Genomic DNA, 19289 nt, shown 5'->3' on the forward strand with positions numbered 1-19289 from the left:
AGCTGGTGGATTTGGGCTCCTGGTTTTGGCAGAAGCCTTCAAAGTCGGTATCAGCTTGGCTTCTGCATTTTTGGGATGTAGGGGAGGATGGAATTGTTGCCCAGATCAGAGAAGGGAATGCTAATTCCCTGACAGTTCATTCTGTCTTGAGGCAGCAATTACAAAATGTACATCAAACCCCAGAAAATCCCTCCCTCCTTGATTGGCTTATGGCCAGACTTCGCACTGTTATGGCCCAATCAGGGTGATTTACCATCCTCCCCCGCTAGATGGCAGACGTGTGCTGAGCTCCAACAGGTGTTCCAGGAGTTAAGCATGAAAAACGCCATTTACAGTTCAGAGAATCATGGCCCAGGTGAGGAGCCTTTACTGTGGGAATGAGAAATGTGGTGCTTCAAACAGCTCCCACATCCCTCCTGGTGGCATTCTTGCCCCTCACTTAGGGCGGCCCATTAAGTGAGGTTACCCATACAGTAGCAGACTTGGGAGAGGCTGAAACAATGACAGCATGGAAGGAAATATGGTCCATTACTCAGAAGAATTTAAAGGGCCCCGTGAAGGTCATGAGGAGCCAGATGTGGGTTGATTTAACAGGGGCAGGAACAGACAAAGAGAAATTGGATGGGAAGTCAAATAGAATCTTACTGGAGCTGTGGCAACAACTGAAACCTTAGCAGAAGTTCCAGCTGCTGAGGACCAAGAAACAGACTGGAGACAGAGCCACAAGTCTGGCCTGTGTGTTCACAAGACTTCCTGCTGGAGAGTGAGCTAACCTCACCTGAAACCACACAGGAAGATGATTGGGGGACATGGTTTGAATGAGGGGAGGGTCGAGGTATCCACCCTGAGCGATCTGGGGGGACCAGAGGCCACATATCAATTCACTGGCCCCCAGTGAACATACAACATGTCCTGGCTCTGGTAGACACAGGACCTGAATGTTCACTGATTTATGGCAACCCTGAGCAGTTTTCCAGGACCCCCACTGTTATAGATGGATACAGGGGTAAGGCTATCAGAATGAAACAAGCCCAAAGCCTGTTTGGAATGGGGTATCTACCCCCAGTGGAGTATACTGCATATATCTTTCCCATCCCCAAATATATTTGGGGGATAGATATCCTGCAGGGTCTATGGTTGCAGACCACTGCAGATGAGTTCAGACTGACTATACGTGCGGTGAAGGCAGTTCTGAGGGAACATGCTAAGCACCTGCCCATAGCTCTGCCTGTGCCTTGACTAGGCAGGTGACTAATACCAACAATACAAATTGCCTGGAGGAAATAAAGAAATTGGAGAAACCCTATAGCAACTGTAGAAGGTGGGTATTATAAAACCCACCTGTAGTCCTTTCAATTCCCCAGTGTGGCCATTAAAAAAGCTGGGCAGCTCCTGATGTACAACTGTGGATTACAGAGAACTGTAATCCATGCTGCCATCCCCTCTACTGCAGACATGACAGACACCTTCAGTCATGAACTAGGAACATATCATTATGTCGTGGATCTTGCTAATGCTTTCTTTTCCATTGACATGGAACAGGAAAGTCAAGAACAGTTTGCCCTCACATGGGAAAGATGGCAATGGACTTTCACCATCCTTCCACAGGGACACCTCCACAGCCCCACCACCTGTCATGGACTCTTAGCCCAGGACTTGGCTACATAGGAGAAACCGCCAGTGGTGCGGCTGTACCATTATATCGATATTATGCTCACATCTGATTCTCTTTCAGATCTAGAAGGTACAGCACCTAGACTGTTGCAACATCTACAGGAGAAAGGATGGGCTGTGAACAGTACCAAGGTTCAGGGACCTGGTTTGTCAGTTCTTGGGGTCGTCTGGTCAGGTAAGACTAAAGTTATACCAAAAGTAGCCACAGATAAAACCCAGGCCTTTCCTATCCCTACAACTGTGGCATTATTACAGGAGTTTTTGGATCTTTTAGGCTCCTGGAGAGTGTTCATCCTGCACTTGGCACAAATTCTGAAGCCCTTATACTGTTTAGTACAAAAGGGTGTCAGGTAAAACTGGAATGACACGTGCATCTGCTTTTACTGCCACAAAATGGGCAGTAAAGGCTGTGCAGACCCATCAAGGCCCTGTAAGCTGGATGTTCATGTGACCAAAGACGATTGTGGCTGGGGTCCCTGGTAGCATCTTGAAAAAACTCGCCAACCTATTGGATTCTGGTCGCAACTCTGGAAAGGAGCAAAGGTACACCTTAATAGAGAAACAATTGGCTGCTATCTACCATGCCTTGCTGGCTACAGAACCCATCACCAGAACAGCCCCGATAATGGTAATAACCACCTATCTCATTGCGGGGTGGGTATGAGAACTGGACCCAAAAGCCATGGAGTGGCGTAGCACAGACACATACACTGGCCAAGTGGGGGGCACATACGTACAGCAGTGCAGCGCCCTCTCTACTAGCCCCTTGAGAGAAGAACTCCAATGCTTATTGGGGCCAGTGACCTATACCAGTGAAAGGTAGGAAGAATTTGCTTTAGAGCCATTAGTAGCAGAGAGTCCTTATCAGGAGGGAAGAGCCCCTATACCCGAAGATGCATGGTACACAGATGGCTCCAGCTATGGGTAGTCCCTGAAATGAAGGGCCATAGCTTTCCATCCTAAGACTGAGACAATATGGATGGAAGACGGTGAGAGGAAGAGCAGTCAATGGGCAGGGTTGCAGGCAGCATGGCTTGTGATCACCCAGGAGCCCTGCCCAATAGCTGTCTGCAGTGACAGCTGGGCCATCTATTGAGGCTTGACTCTGTGGCTACCAACGTGGTACCATGCCAACTGGATGGTTGGTCACTGCCCCCTTTGGGGGCAAGAACTGTGGCAAGACCTACAGGCCTTTGGTCAGACTAAGATGGTTACAGGGTATCATGTGACTGGCCATTTGCCCTGGCATCCCCAGGCCACAAATGAAGCAGATGAATTGGTCCAGGTATGTTAGCTAGAAAGAAAGCCTACCTCCTCCTATGTGACCTAATGGTTACATCAATGTTTGCTGCATGCAGGACATAAGACAATGTGGGCTGCAGTGCATTCATGGAGCCTGCCTTTGGCCTTTGAAGAAGTCAGTAAAGCCTGGCAGAAGTGCACTATATGCTCTAAAAGGGACTTACACCAAGTCCCACAGCAACATGGGACAATAGCTAAGGGGCTGATACCTTGTCAGGTGGCAGATAGACTATATTGAACCTCTGCCAATAGACATCAGAAGGGTACCAATGTGCCAAGACTTGTGTGGATATACAGCTACTGGACTTCTGGTTGCTTTTTTTGGGTGTTGTGCAGACCAGCGGATGACCAAAGGAGGCCTGGAACATCTCTTTGCAGCCTATGGCCGACCACAGGTAATTGAGAGTGATCAAGGCACCCACTTTACTGGACATGCACTACAAGAATGGGTGCAACCAATTAGGAATAAGATGGAAGTTTCATGTACCATATAACCCTACTGGGGCTGGTATGACAGGTAAAATGGTTTGTTAAAATCTGGCCTGAAGTCAGACAACAATAGTCTATGGGGATAGCCAGTCTCCTTATGGACAGTGTTATGGCCTTTGAATAAGAAGCTCTGAAAGGGAGTACTGACACCCATAGACATGCTGATACACATTGCTGCCTCCCCAGCACAACTGCAAATACAAACTAAGGAGGAATCGTTGAAGCCGAGGTTTGACCACCAGAGTAATATCTTGCTGCCAGCACCAACTGCAGTGAACCCAAGACTCTGTTCAGTGGATGTGGCCTTGGACATTTTGACACAAGGACCAGCAATGGTTGGCTCTCCTGGCACCTTGGGGATGAGGCCTGGAAGCTGCCTCCTTTGTATTCCTGGAGTAACAGCAGAGTGGCTCCCAAAGATCATGGTAGTATATCCTAAACAGCCAGATGGTAGGAGTATCTTACTGGGTAGTTTTGTTTTACCATTATGGCCAGTGCATGTGCCTCCAGTAGCACTATTATATAGACTTCTCAGTAACCCTCAGAGGGAAAGGGGTAAAGAAATAGTAACCTAGCCTGGATGGGACCCCCTTCCTGCCACAGTCCTATCACAGGACCACTCTCTTGCATGTATCCTACCTGACAAGATTTGCCTATGTTAGTATATTAAAACATGTGTCTTACCACCTTTAAATTTAATCTCCTCTAATGTCCTTGTGGATTGGGCACACACCCTAGCAAAAACTGCTACTTGCTGGGTGTGCATGGAGCTCCCTATCAGTACCGCTACTAGCCTCCTGTGGAAAGTGGAATTGTGAACTGGGACTGGTTTGAATACAGCTGGGAAGACCATTTGGTGGCAATGGATTTCCTTGGGCTTGAGGATAACTATTATTATTTTAATAATTTTCATTGTTACAAGGTTCCAGCTTTCTTGCACAGGGAGGGAGCACTGCAGAAAATTGATTTCTCCTGTAGAAAGTATGTGTCATGAACTCATCTGAGTAGAACTGGTTTGAATACAGCTGGAATGACCACTTGATGGCAACTGATCTCCTCAGGCTTGAGGATCATTATAATTTCTGTCCCCTGTACCATAGTTTCTGTTATTATCTCTATGTTGTATCTTCTGTTGCTGTTGTGGAATCTGACTACAATGTTCCAGCTTTCTCTCACAGGGACCAACATGAAGGATTGAGGGTATGTAGATTGTGAGGTAAGAATCCTGGAAGGGTGGAATGTGGGGAAAATGGAAGTTCCTATGGCCTTAATATTCTGCAATGGTCTCTGTGCAAGGAAGCTGGAACACTGTAACCAATTCCACAATAACAACAGAGGCTATGACAATATACAAATAACAAAAATTACAACAAATTATAATAACCCCTAAGCTTGAGGAGATCCATTGCCATCAAGTAGTCATCCTGGCTATATTTAAACCAGTTCTACTCAGATGAGTTAACCAAAAGGACCATGGGTGGGCCTTACAATACCCACCTTCTCCACCCTCTCCAGCCAAAAGTCTTGCAGACACACAGGCTGACCTTGTTGCTGTGTCTCTGGCTTCTGCTTTGTCCTCAGCAGCCAGAATGGCTGCTCTGATTTCAGTTGTTGCCACAGCTCCAGTAAGTTTGACTTTTCATCCAATTTCTCTTTGCTCCTGCTTTTATCAAACCAACCCACATCTGGGTCCTCGTGACCTTCACAGGCCCTTTAAATTTTTCCTTCAAGAAGCAGACTGTATTTCCTTTTGTGCTTTCATTGCTTGAGCCTGAGTATAGAAGCAGAGCATAGAGTGCTCCATGACCTGGGGAGGGGGCTGCACCTCTTCTGGAGGAACCTGGGGTTGCCGAGTCTTTATTTTCTTTTGCACTTTCCACCAGCTTTCAACCAGGTGGGGTTTCAACCAAGGAGGGGCTGATGCCTCCAGCACCAGCAGGGCCTCTACCCTGACCTGTTTGTCAAACCTCCACTCCTCCATTTCTGGGGCTGATGGCTCCACTACATCCTTCACCTGCCCCACAGCACCCAGCAGCCTGCGCTCTTGGGCAGCTTCTTCTCGGGCTACCATTACATTCTTTACCATTTCCACAGCATCTCGTAGTGATGACATTTCAGTCATCAACAAATTTTTTACCTCCTCAACAGCACCTCGCGGCTCACGTTCTCATGCTGCCTTTTCTCCGGCTTCCTGTAGGAGGACATCTTTCTCCCTTATGGCCTTTCTCAATATTGTGAGAAAAATAGTCGCTACCATTCCCACCGCCTCACAGACACTCTGTTTCTTAAAGGAATTCCCTATTTGGCTGAGGGCCAATTTTGCTGCCTCAGGTGTTGCCTCTACCTCTTCCCAGTCTTGGGGTGGGGCCCAGTCCTCTAGGAGGCAAGCTATATCGGACCATATGTCCACCGGGGGACACTCGAAGGTCACCCCATCCAAAGATGCAGCCACCTGAAACACTCCTCCCATGAGGGCAGCGTGTTCTGTTCCTCAGTCAACAAAAAAATTCTGCCGACTATGCCAATAGTCTTGCCAATGGGTTTCAGCCCTGGACAAGTTCACTATGGATTCAATGAGACAAAAAATGACAATGGAACATTCTTGGGGTGAAAGGGTTTATACTCAACTTTATTCCTATGGTGGCAGGTTAATCAATAGAATCATGTCCACTCAGAGTAGTCTGCATGCAGCAAGCTGGTCTCTGCTTCTGGGCCTCTGTGCCCCCGCAGCCATCTCAGTCTCTGTCCTCAGTGCTGCCACCACCTCAGTCTCTGCCCTCCTGCAGCCTTGTAGCAGCCCAGAGCACTGGGCAGAGCTCTTTATATAGTGTCAATAACTACGTATTGCCCACATGTGTGTAGTGAGCTAGCTGACCAGGGCCAGGTGAGAATCCTGGCCGTAGGAAACTACACTTTCTCCATACTTTTTAAAAAAAGAAACTCAGCACTGGTTCTGGTTTCCAGCAGGAGCTTAATGAACTGAAGTTCCCTCCCCTCTTTGATCCTGACCATCAGGAAATTCCTTCTCCCAAGTCAGAGTTTTGGGAGATTTAGAAGATGGGGAAACTCCCAAATATTAAGGCTGCTTATGTCAGTTGTACAATGACTTGGTAGAAACGCTATACCAGGGGTTCATGAACTGCAAGGGGGACTAGATTAAACACACAATTCCCAATTCTGGTTATAAGATGAACTCACCTGCGGAAGCCCCACCCAGACTAAGTAAATCAGTCCTTAGGGCTGGGGCCCAGGCATCCATATGTTTGTAAGAGCTTCCCAGTGATTCTAATTTGCAGCCAAGGTTGCAAATGGAAGACCCTTACCAAATAAGAGGCCCATACCAGTGTGCAACAGAGATTTCACTGGTCTGTGTCACAGAGAGAATAACCAGACAAGGTAGTTCAGAGTTCTTGTTAAAGCTCAATGTTTTAATTTAAGGTTCACAATAGGTATTGTTATTGCTGGTTGTTGTTGTGAAAATCCTTTTTTAAATGAAATAGGGGTGAATGGCTGGCAGTTGACTGTTTTAGTGTCTTCAGCAAAATAAGTTGGCAACTCTATCACTAGAGTTTTCTGAAATGTTAGTGGTCTGTGAAATCCCACAGTTTGGAAACACTGGCCTAGAGATTGCAAGCTCCTCTTTTCTACCTGAAATTTCCATGATTCTGGGTTTTCAAAGCTGAGAGGGCAAAGCCCTGACTCAAAGACCTCTTCCTTGCCCCCAGAACAAGAAGTCTGAGAAAAGGGATGTTTGGACTCAGACTTACTATTATTATTATTATTAAACAATATTACGCCTCATGACAGGAGAGCACATCTTATTTACATTCCTCCAATCCCACATCACTATTTACATTTCTCAGTGATTCTTTCTGATCCCCTGGAAATTACTTTGCTGAAAAGAATATACACTATTCCTAAAATAAAACCCCCGTGGTCTAACATCCTAGGTGGGTCTATTCCATACCTCTAGCCACTCTATGTTTCAGACAGGGTGACAAAGTATACAGAGACTGAGAAGACTCACATGCATCTTCTGGGTACAACGACAAAGAGCTGCAAAGATACATTCCCATGTGTCTGGAGGAATTATCACCAGCATTCAATTGGCTTCTGGCCTGTGGTGACCTTTGCAAGAACCAGTAATTGCTACTCTTGTTGGATGACAGGCCAGGAGATTAAAGCTATATGCCAGAGCACATGGTGCTGGGGAGCCGAGGCACAGAACGGCTTGTTCCAGGCACCAGGTGTCAGAGATGTCATAGATGACCAGGGCCTAATGAGACGAAAAGTTTACCCTTCATCAGACTTGCCAGGCCAGATAGAATCACATTCCCCTCTATAGTCACAGGGTGGCTTATCCGATCTCTGGCACCACTATTGACAAATGGCAACTTCAGGCAAGTTACTTTCCCTCTCTGAGCCTCAGATATTCAGAAATAAAACTCTGAATTGAAGAATCCAGTCCCATAGGAAGTGCACAAAAGGAATCTGAGACTTCAAAGCTCATTGTAATGTTCTCTTTCTTAAACTAGGTGCTAAGTATATGGAAATTTATTGCATTGTTATTCTTTATAATTTGCACATATTTTATATTATTTTATCTTTATACTATATAATAAAAACAAAACATACACACATACAAAATCCAGTCTTTTTGCTAATTGACTCTTTCAGCTGGGCCACTGCAAGATAGCACCTGCTCTGCCAGCAGGCTGTTCCCTAACACTGTACTTGTGTGTCTGTATGACTCATTTGGCCCAAGCCCCAGGTCCCAGCATCTAGAGCCTATACTCAGGGAAAGGCCCACATGCTGCTTCTCCTCCTAACTGACTGAGACAGGAAGACAAAAATGTGAGTATGTGAGCACACATGTTAGCACTAGCAACTAATGCTTACACTGAATTCTTAACCACATTAGAAGTCTGATTATATTCAACCTAGGTTTAAAGACATCTCAAAGTCTCCACTCAGTTCCAGAGGATGAGGCTGAAGATGCTCCTGGCTGAATGTAATGACTCACAGTTGTTATGCCCCAGACAGATACTCGAAGCATGAGTACTCTCCGCTGCAGGAGCTGGCCATTGAGGGAAGCAGCCAATGCTCTGCTCGATCTTCAGACAAGCTGAACGTGTAAACTGCTTCCCCAGTCAGCCAGCTACAGCATCGGTTAGATCACCCATGTTTCCGGAAACCCCATCCTTATTTTCTGTGTCTCATCACTCTGGAGGGCATAAAATAGCTCCTTCCAAGTTTTGAAAAGTATGTTTATTTCAATGACTCCGAATGACTCTGGCTATGAAGACTGAAGCTTTGATCATGGAACCACGCAGGACACCTTCCTGCATATTATTACTGATGATAACTGCAGTACTATTTACACATATTCTTTCTCAAACTTAAAACACCCATGAAAGATACTGTACTCATTTGACAGATGAAAAAATCGGAGGCTCAAAAAGGTTAAAAGATCTGCTTAAAATATATAGCTAGTAATGAGAAAGCCAGGATTCAGATTCAAGTTGGTCTGACTCTAGACTGTGTTCAGCAGTATGGGATGAAAAATTATTAACCAAGGGAGAGAAATACCCTGTGTGGAACACACAGCTAAGAAAAAAATCTACTCTACTTTTGGGGAAAGAGGATCAATGTCTCCAAGACCAACCCTCTAAAAAAGGGGGGTTATGTTCACATTTGGCAGCTTTGTAACTTATCACTGGCCACTTAGCCCCAAGCTGACTCTGAGCCCACTAGATTGGGTGACTGTCTATACAGTGAGGATGCCACTGCAGAAGACACCACTTCTTCCTTCCATTCAGGATGAATTGGTCACTGCCCCACAGGCCACCACCTGCGAGAGCAGCCCTGGGTTGGCCCGCCCACTCAGCTGTTTACACCTTTGCTCAGAGGCCCTCTATTAAAGGTAGATTTCTTTTTGGCAGCTGGTCAGCTTCACTTCCCTGTTAACACCCAGACAGCCCCAAAACAATAACAAAGACTCACTTCCTCTGAAGCTGTGCCCTGGCGGATCTCACTCTTGATACCTTGCTGTGCACCCACTGTAGGCATGTAAAGTTCGCAGCTCCTTCACATTTTAGTTTAGAGAATCAAGTGTTGTTCTGCCTCTTTACTAGGGAGGCTTAAAAAAACCATCTACCAACATTCACTAAGTTGTTCTGTGTGTCAGGTCTGATCCTGAGTGCTGGGGCACAGAGGTGAGTCATGAACGTACCCTAAGGGAACGCACAGATACTGAAAAGAACCTGCACAGAGTGCAACAAGCCCAATAGAGGGAAACGTGGGGCACCCAGGAAGCACAACTAGATCACTGCTATGCCATCGTCTGATGAGGGGATGGTCAGAGCCTGAAGGTCTTCAGAGTAGGCAGGAAGTCCAGTGTCGCCATCTGTCTTCTGTGGACCTTGGGTGCAGCACTGGGAAACAGTTCAAAGCCCAGCTCTAGTGTTGCACTGTTCAATACAGTAGTCACTAGCCATTTAAGTTTAAATTTAGTTTAAATTGAAAATGCAGTTTCTCAGACACACTAGTGGCTATTCCATTGAACTGTGAAAATACGGACACTTCACTCATCACAGAAAGTCCTAATGGACAGTGCTGGCTAGAGGTTCACAGATCTGGATTTCAGTGCCTGCCCTTCCACTTACCAGTCATGTGACCCTGAACAAGTGGCTCTGCATTTTTGAACCTCAGTTTTCTCATCTGCAAAATGGGGATACTTTGCTCAAAGGCTGGTGTGAAGATAAAATAAGCTAATGAATGTAACACTCTTAGAACCACAGTGGCCAGGTACACAGCAAGTGCTCAGTAAGTGGTAGTTATTTTTATTATCATCACTAGTCCCTAGCATCAAGGAGGCAGACATGTGCCTTATGTCACAGCCTCTCTCCCAGTGCTGCTAACACAGCAGATGCCAAGCCAATCCCAACCAGTTTATTTTCCCTGTTTCATCCAGGAGCCAGGTTGACACAAACCTGCCACCAGGGGTTAAGAGAGGGGACTACTCACATCTGTAGAGGTGGTTCCACACAGGGAGGAAAGCCATGTAGAGGGCGACATCCCCCACTGTTGGGTAGGACTTAAAGATGGAGATGATGGCAATCTGGATAAACATGAAGAAGACTGGGTGCTCCCTGGGGTGGGGCAAGTCAGACAGACAAGAAGATGATCAGTCAGGAACCAGGCCCACCCCAGAGACTCTTGACCATCCCCCAAACCAAAAATACTCTCCAGGGACACAGGGCCAGAGCAAGAAGCAAAGCAGAAAACTGTGGGGACTGGAGATGCCAGAGGTGGTGAGGAGAGGCCAGCAAAAACGAAACAGCCCACAGAGACAGTTTCCATCAACCCCTCCCCAGCCAACAGCTCTGGTGCTTCCCTCAGGAGCCACTGAGGAAGAAAACAAATGAGGTCAGTGTTCTTTATTACTGGGCTCCAACAACTGCCTATCAGAGTAATTAGGCAGCCTCCCGCGCCAGAGGTCCCTTCGACAACTGGCCCCAGGAAGTGCCTCCTTGCTGATGCTTTTTTCTCTGACAATATGGTCAGTGTGGTCTACAGGCCCTCAGGTAATTTGAACTTCTTTCCAGAAAGAAAACTAAGAGCTCATGCAGCTTTTCAGCTCCTAAGGGCTGGACTGGAGTTCTTGTTACCTTAAACTAATAATAACAGCTACCATTTCCTACGCCCTCACTGTGTGCGCAGTTCCAGCTTGGCCCTTTTCTTGCATCATCACATGTGATCCTCACTATGCCTCAACTACACCTTGAGGTAGGCGATACCACGCTTTATTTGCAGATGAGGAAACTGAGGTTCAGAGAAGGTAAGTGAGTTAGTAAGTGGTGGATGTGGTCTCCAGAACTCCTAAACGTCACCAATATTGTTCTCCTGAGTGCCCAACACCATCACAGCTCCGGTCAGGAGGGGTGAGACAGACCTCAATCTTACTGTCCCTCCAAGAGCTGACCACATGCTAAGGGGAAGCCAACAGGAAGAGGCCAGATCTACACTCCCCTCAGCTACATCTAAACAACATGCACGTGGCCTACTTCTGCATAGTATCTGGACGCCCAACTCGTGAAGGTTTTCTGCAGAGGTTAATGGCATTCTTGTCTTGCAGGTGAAAAGTAAGGGTGACTCAACTGGTATAAATCTGAGCTGTAGAGACAAACATGTACACACCCCAAACCTCCAGCACTTCTACATATCAAATGCTTCAGAAACTGAGCTTGGCAAAGTCATGGAGTCCTGCAGCCTCTAAGAAGGGTACAGCTCAATGAGCATCTTCCTAAATACAACCCAAATCACTGGCTTTGGGCTTTTTTGGCAGCTGGTAACAGCTACAACATTTCTATGAAAAGGCCAGTGAAAATATGGTGACAAAAAACACTGAGACCAGAACCTCCTGCAACTCTGTTAGGGAGAGGTGGCCTGAAGGGCCCTGTTCCCACAAAAGTGGCCCCAGAAGCAAACACTGTAGGGGGCTGAAGAGTTAGTGGAGCTTCAGATCCAAGCACAGGACGGCTGCAGATGGGGAGATCAGGGATCTCCATACCCTTTCTTCCCACAACCCTGAGGCCCTGGGCCTGGGGGTGGCAGTGGGGTCACCGGATGGTGGCATTATTGTCTCCCCAGGAGCTATCTGTGGCCTTTCACATGCAGACAATGAAAGCTGCTACACAGAGTGAGCAAAGGTGCTCTGGACTCCCAGCTTCTCTTTGTTCTGGGCCTGACACCAATAAAGCAGGGATTTTGGACCACAGATAGCTGGAGGGCTTTGCTGGGCAAGGCTGCCAGAGTTCTGGAGCCTGCCAGGCCAAGGAAGGATGGTTTTCTGTCAGATGCCAGGCCAAGGCTATGTCATGGGGAGGAAGCATCAGCTCTGAGCCTTTACAGAATGAGAAACATGTGCATTGGTGCACTGGCCATGGAGAATGGCAAGAAGGTTGAAACAAAGAACTCAAGCTCTTGAAATCTAAGTCAAACTCTCTTCCAGGTTTCCTGGACCATCTAGGCTATCTGTACTGTCAGTGACCATTTTCCCTTCTCTGGAGCTAGGATAACAGAATCGTTTCTGTTATAAGTAATCTCTCTCAGAAATCTGGCATGGTGCTGGGGGATGAGTATAGATTCTAGAGCCACCTGGGTCTGAATCCCAACTCTCCTGTTTAGTAGCTGCGTGACTTTGGGAAAATCATTTGACCTTTGTGAATGTCAATCTCCTCAACTATAAAATGGGAGTGATGACAATAAAATAATGCCTACCTCTAAGAATTGCTTTAAGGGTTACATATGAACACATTTCAGAAAGCCTAGAAGGTAGGTTTAACACATATGAGCTCTCTTGTACTGCAGAAGAGAGCTCCACAGACAACCCTCTGGAGGGAAACTGATCAGCAGATTAAACAAAGCTGCAGGTGGCCAGCTCCCAACCAACACATCTTGAGTCCCCTTGCACAAACTGTCACTGGGCTGCTGATGAAGGACACCCAACAAGACCCACTTTTTCCAAAGACAACCCCCAACCCTGCTCTTACCCCAAATGGGGAATGGGCTCAAGTACCCCAAAGTGAGGCCAGGGGAAATATCAGGGTGCTCCAAAGCACCCTCCTTGAAGCCTGCTCTCATGTGTGACCATTGCTGGCTATGGCCACCAGCACCGGAGGCAATTTAGGGCATGGCTCCCTGGGCAAAGATGGCATAGACCTGATGGCAGATGCTCCAGTGTAAAGGGAACTCTTAGGACTACAAATAGCTCTGTGGACAAAGCAGAGTGGGTCCAACTACTTACTTTAGCTTTATGGCTAAGGGGATGGTGTAGAAGAAGACGTTGATCTGAAACACACATACAAAGAAGAGGCTGAAGTGCTCAAACATCTCTGCGAAGAAGTACCAGAAAAGACCAATGTTTGGAGTGAGATCTGGAACAGAAAGTCTGGAATGAAGAAAACAAAGGGAGAGAAAAAAAAAAGTAAAGTCGTAAAAGTGGTCTCTTTCAACCTGGTTTTCTTCTGAAGACTTCGGTTACCATGGAGCAGCCAAGGATGACTTTGTCCCCAGAGAGATCAGTAGAAGAGGGGCTCTCCCAGTACCCTGGATGTAGATACTCAAAAAAAAAAAAGGAGCAGAGACATGAGAATAATCCATAATAAATATTAGGTGAGCCAGACTCTGGCATGCATCACAGATGTGTGAAGAGCCAGGGATACATGCTAGAAATCGAAAGACAAGCCCCTCTTTTATTGCCTAGGACATATATGTTTAAAATTAGGAGACACTCAGAACTGTAACAAAAGATGGATGGGCTTTAAATAAACAATGTCTATTCTGGGCATTCTGAAGACTTGCCTAGAGGACCAAGTTCAAAGATCCAGTTCCTCCCCATTCTTGCTCCACAGTCCCACAGCAGGAGCCAGATGACTGAGCGCCTGGCAGCGCAGTGAGACTTCTAAGAGCTTGAGGGACCAAGGCTCTGCTAGAGACCTCACTTAAGAAATAAGGGCTTAACTGGAAAACTTTTTGTTGCATTATATCAGATTAAGATTGGCTGCAATTCTGCATTTTCTAAAAATTTACACTATATTTTTTATTTTAAAAAATAGAGAGTTGAAACTGATGTCAATTCAAAATTTAAAAGGGCAATATGTGGAGCATGGAGATGGGAAAACAGACAATGGCCCACAGTTAGATTTCAATGACTAAGGCCTCTGGCCAGGGCAAGTCTTTACCTCTTGCTGTGATCACATTTCCTTTTCTGTGAATTGAGGTAAAGAACATAATCCATGGCCCAGCAAAACGTCAAGAAAAGCTTTTCACCAGGCATTACAAACTCCTATCCAAGGCAGAACTTGAAGAGCTGAAAGTTACTAAGTCACTGTTATGCTCAGCCAGAATTTAACACAAATTAGCAGTCCAGAATCCCAAAAGGAAACCTACCACTCCAGACCCCTTCCCCACCCTGATAAGTTTTACTATCTACCACCCCAATGGGCTGTAAGTTCCTGGAGGCTTAAGCAGAGACCATCCCCCTCAACACACCACACGGAGAGCACTTGGAAACGTACGCAGAATTCATTCTGTAAACCCCTTTTGATTTGCTTTAAAAGTTTGACATGTGGGAGATGGCTTTATTTTAAAACTGTCAGAGACCCTCTAGCAGTGGAAGAATATATCCATTCCTGTTTGGGATTGAATAAAACCTCCCAGGAAGAGGTGGCAGTCACTTTGGATGTTCCTAGAGAGTGCTCTTTAATTTTAGTAGATAAAAGGTATGCTCTAGACCAATGGTTCTCAAAGTGTGTTCTCTGCCCCAGTAGCATCTGAAAATTTGTTAGGAAAGTAAATTCTTGGTCCTAACCCCAGATTTACTAACCAAAACCTTTAGCGGTTAGGCTCCAAATCTGGGTGTTAACAAGCCCTATAGGAGATTGTGATGCACACAAAAGTTTGTGAATACTGTGTTGAGATGCTCCTTGTGGTTGCTCACCCTCTGATTCCAGCTAAAGCTATGAAAATCAAATTAACTTCCAGAGTTTTCTAATGAGGTTATTACTTACATGAAGCCATAGACTGCAGGAATGAAATCCCAGGAGCTGAGAAGGAAGAAGGAGAGGCAAACGATTACCACTAGGCTTCCCACGTACATCACGGCATACTCCCAAGAGAAGATCCAGAAGGCTTTGCTCTTCGCTTTCACAGGTATATACTGCCGCTAGGGTTGAAGGCAAAATGGTACACTTAGGGATGTCAAGGATAGAGAGAAGGTACCAGTTTAAACCTCAAGATCCCTACCATAAAACACAGGACATAGAAAAGTTGAAAATCATAGGATTGAAAAGATATTCTAGGTAAATACTAACAAAAAGAGAACTAGTTTAGTTATTCTGTTACCATATAGAGTAGAATGTAATGTAAAAACTATTGCAGAGATAAAGTTCCATAGTGATAAAAGGTTGAATTCATCAGAAAAATATGTTTTAAACTTGTCTGTACTTAATAACACAGTCTCAAAATATATGTAGCAAACATGGACAGAGCTACAAAGGAAAAATAGACAAATCCATCATCACTGGATAATTGATAGATGAAACAAACAAAAATCAGTAACCAATTAGGAAATATGAATGGCACACTTAATATATTTGATCTCATAAGATCTTACAAAACATAATATACTAACGTAGAATGGTGCACCTACTAACTGGGCAATTCACATTCATTGTAAGCATATTGGTGGCATTTATAAAACTTACCACATACCTATATCATACCATAAAACAGTATCAGGAAATTTCAAGGAGTCTGTATTATACAGACCCCATCTATGACCATAAAAGAAATGATAGTAGAAAATTCTGATGTTAGATATGAGTGGTTATGAAAATACTTCATATCACTATTTGTGTAATGTAGATAAAAGAGTACTCTCATGGGAAATACAGCCTTATAAACTTATATTTGTACAGAAGGCTGAAAATATGTAAGTTAAACATCCATTTTAACTTACTGGAAACAGCAACAGAATAAACCTCAAAAGAAGGAAATAAAAAGTAGCAGAATTTGTTGAAATGTAAAACAAAGTCACAACATAAAGAAGCAGCAAAGTCAAAAGCCAGCACTTAGAAATGACAGAGACTGATGAGTCTCTGATAAGATTAATCAAGAAAAAAGAATAAACAATATTAGGAATAGAAAAGTGGATATAATTACGGATGCATCAGGGTTAAGAAATAAACTTATGCCAATGTGTTTAAAAACTGAGGCAAAATGGTCACATTCTATGAAAAATATAAATAATTCAAATGACTTAATTAAAATGTTGGCATGACAAAAAAATTAAATTAAATAAAAGGTAGAGACCAAAGGAGATGACAATAAAATGTATAAATGATCCTTGATTGGATCCTGATCCCTCTCTCTCTCCAAATATATTATTAAGGTCATGTATATAGTGGAGAATAGAATTTGGAGTGTATATATTGGATAATATTAATCTATTAAACTTCTTTGATGTGCTAAAACTATTGTGGTTATGAAGAATGCTCTAGTTCTTAAGTTACCCGCTAAGTATTTAGGCTTCTTGTATGTCTTATTGTCTGTAACTTCATTGCAAATGAGAAAAAAAGAGAAAATTTATATATCTACATAGGGATAGAAAATGTAGAAAATGATCACTGAGGAATTTAAATAAAAGGTATTTATTGTACCATCCTTTCAACTTTTCTGAAAGCATAGAATAAGCAATTATGGAAAAAAATAATTCGAGAAGAAACAGAAAATGTGTAGGACCCTAAAACCACTGAATTAGTAAAGAAAAATGTTCCCATAAAGAGCAGGCCCAGCCAATTTTACAGGGAAGTTCTGCCAACATTAAAGAAGCAGGTGATTCTCATCTTACATTAACTATAGCACAGCAAATATTATAAGCTAGACACCAAAACCACTTACCAACACAAATGCAAAAATACTAAATGAAATGTTATCTAATGTATTTCAGCAATACATGAAGAAGATCACAGCAAAGTTGAGTTATAACCAAAAGGTTGTTTATTTCAAAAATTCAAGGTTAGTTTCACTGTAAGAAAAACTATTACATGTATCACAGTTTAAAGATAAAAAATCATATTAGTATCTATATATATACAATAATTAACTTATGATAAAAAAAATCAGTGAAGGATCACTAATTCTCAGGGAAATGCAAATCAAAAACACAATGGGGAGGGCGCTCAAGATGGTGGCATGAGTAGGGCAGCGGAAATCTCCAAAACCATACATATTTTGAAACTACAGCAAACACAATTATTCCTAAAAGAGAGACCAGAAGATACACTCCAACAGCCACGCTACATCTACGTCTGTGAGAACTCAGCATCTCATGAAAAGGGCAAGCAAGATACAAAGCCATGACCTGGCGGGAACCGAGCACTCCCCCCACCCCAACTCACTAGTGAGGAAAGAATCAGAGTGGGGAGGGAGTGGAAGCACAGGACTGCTGAATAACCAGTCCTAGTAATCTGCACCAGGAGCACAGACACACATTGCATGGTGTATTGGATATTAGAAAATGAAAAAGTAAAATCTGAGATGGAGACTGTGAGCAGGTCCCCAAAGCTAGCTCCTCTGGGACAAAAGAAAAGCGGGCGCTTTGAAAGTCTTAAATGGACAAGGGTTTAACAGGTGGACAAAATCATCCCAGCACACTCAGCCCAGCAGGCTGGAATCTTACTGAACTTCAGGTGCCCTAAGCCCCTAGGTGGTAAGACAGCTCCGAAGCCACTCACGACAATAAGCAGCCTTCTGTTCATTCCCCACCACTGGCAATGAAAGCACACTGGCTGACCCGCCACTGCTGCGGACCAGCTGGGGAGCAGCCCCACCCACAGCAACCACACAGAGTCTTCTCCCAGCACACAGCTAATCCGACCAGACCCAGAGGCTGCCACCAGCATGCAGCTGCCCAGCACAGGCAGAGGAAGCTGGTGCAAGATCCGAACGGCATGAAGGGGCTCCATTCTCGGGGGAGAACACACACCACTCCTGTGAGACCCCCCAGAGTGCCCCAGGCTACCCCAACGGCCGCCGCACCCATGGCAGCTCAGGTGATTAACCCAGAGACTGCTCTCTGTGTGTGGTTAACCGGCACAGGCAGCGGAGAAGGGCAAGGCGACTAAAAAGCAGGAAGGGACTTTGTTCTCCCAGCTGATACACACGCCACTTGCGGGCGATCACTTCTATTGCCATGAAAAGACAGCAGAATCGGGTCCTGCCCCAAATCACTCAAACAACACCAGAGAGAGGGCCTGGTAAGACAGATATAACCAATCTTCCTGAAAAAGAAATCAAAATAAAAGTCATAACCATGCTGATGGAGCTGCAGAGAAATATACAAGAGCTAAGGGATGAAGTCCAGAGGGAGATAACAGAAATGAAACAATCAACAGAAGGACTTAAGAGCAGACTGGATGAGGTGCAAGAGACTGTTAATAGAATAGAAATCAGAGAACAGGAATACAGAGAAGCTGAGGCAGAGAGAGATAAAAGGATATCTAGGAATGAAAGAATATTAAGACAACTGTGTGACCAATTCAAATGGAACAATATTCGCACTACAGGGTACCAGAAGAAGGAGAGAGAGACAAAGGGATAAAAAGTGTCTTTGAAGAAATAATTGATGAAAACTACCCCAAGCTGGGGAAGGAAACAGTCTCTCAGACCATGGAAGCCCAAAGATCTCCCAACACAAAGGACACAAGGAGGATAAAACCAAGGCCTATAATAATTAGAATGGCAAAAATCAAAGACAAGGACAGGGTATTAAAGGCAGCCAGAGAGAGAAAAAAGATCACCTACAAAGGAACAGCCATTAGGCTATCATCAGACTTCTCAAAAGAAATGTTACAAGCCAGAAGAGAATGGCATGATATATTTAATGCAATGAAACAGAAGGGCTTTGAATCAAGAATACTATATATAGCACGATTATCATTTAAATTTGAAGGAGGGGTTAAACAATTTCCAGATAAGCAAAAGTTGAGGACATTTGCCTCCCACAAACCACCTCTACAGGGTATGTTAAAGGGACTCCTCTAGATGGAAGTACTCCTAAGGCTAAATAGATGTTACCAGAGAAAATAAAATCACAGCAAAGCAAACTAAATACTAACTAGGGGCAAAAAATAAAATCATCTATCCACAAAAGGAGTCAAGGGAAACACAAAAGAGTACAGAATAAAATACCTAACATATAAAGAGTGGAGAAAGAAGAAGAAGAAGAAGGGAGAGAAATAAAGAATCATCAGACTGTG

At 44.5% G+C, this 19289-nt stretch overlaps 1 protein-coding gene across 3 annotated transcripts in view; it reads right to left on the bottom strand.

The window, feature by feature from the left end:
* The window catches only part of PIGU (phosphatidylinositol glycan anchor biosynthesis class U), a 112947-nt gene that overhangs the window by 15570 nt on the left and 78088 nt on the right, over positions 1–19289 (bottom strand). For 2 of the 3 annotated variants that reach the window (XM_036902517.2, XM_057502927.1), the window contains 3 exons: positions 15039–15193; positions 13274–13417; positions 10492–10616 (listed from right to left, as the gene is read on the bottom strand). In XM_036902517.2, coding sequence (XP_036758412.2) covers positions 10492–10616; positions 13274–13417; positions 15039–15193 — 424 coding nt within the window. Of the gene's footprint in view, positions 1–8718; positions 9900–10491; positions 10617–13273; positions 13418–15038; positions 15194–19289 lie in introns of those variants that run through there. The other variant, XM_036902518.2, reaches the window with a different exon arrangement.

Source organism: Manis pentadactyla, chromosome 5 (genome assembly GCF_030020395.1).
Source record: "Manis pentadactyla isolate mManPen7 chromosome 5, mManPen7.hap1, whole genome shotgun sequence".
In the NCBI taxonomy this organism is placed as follows: Eukaryota; Metazoa; Chordata; class Mammalia; order Pholidota; family Manidae; genus Manis; species Manis pentadactyla.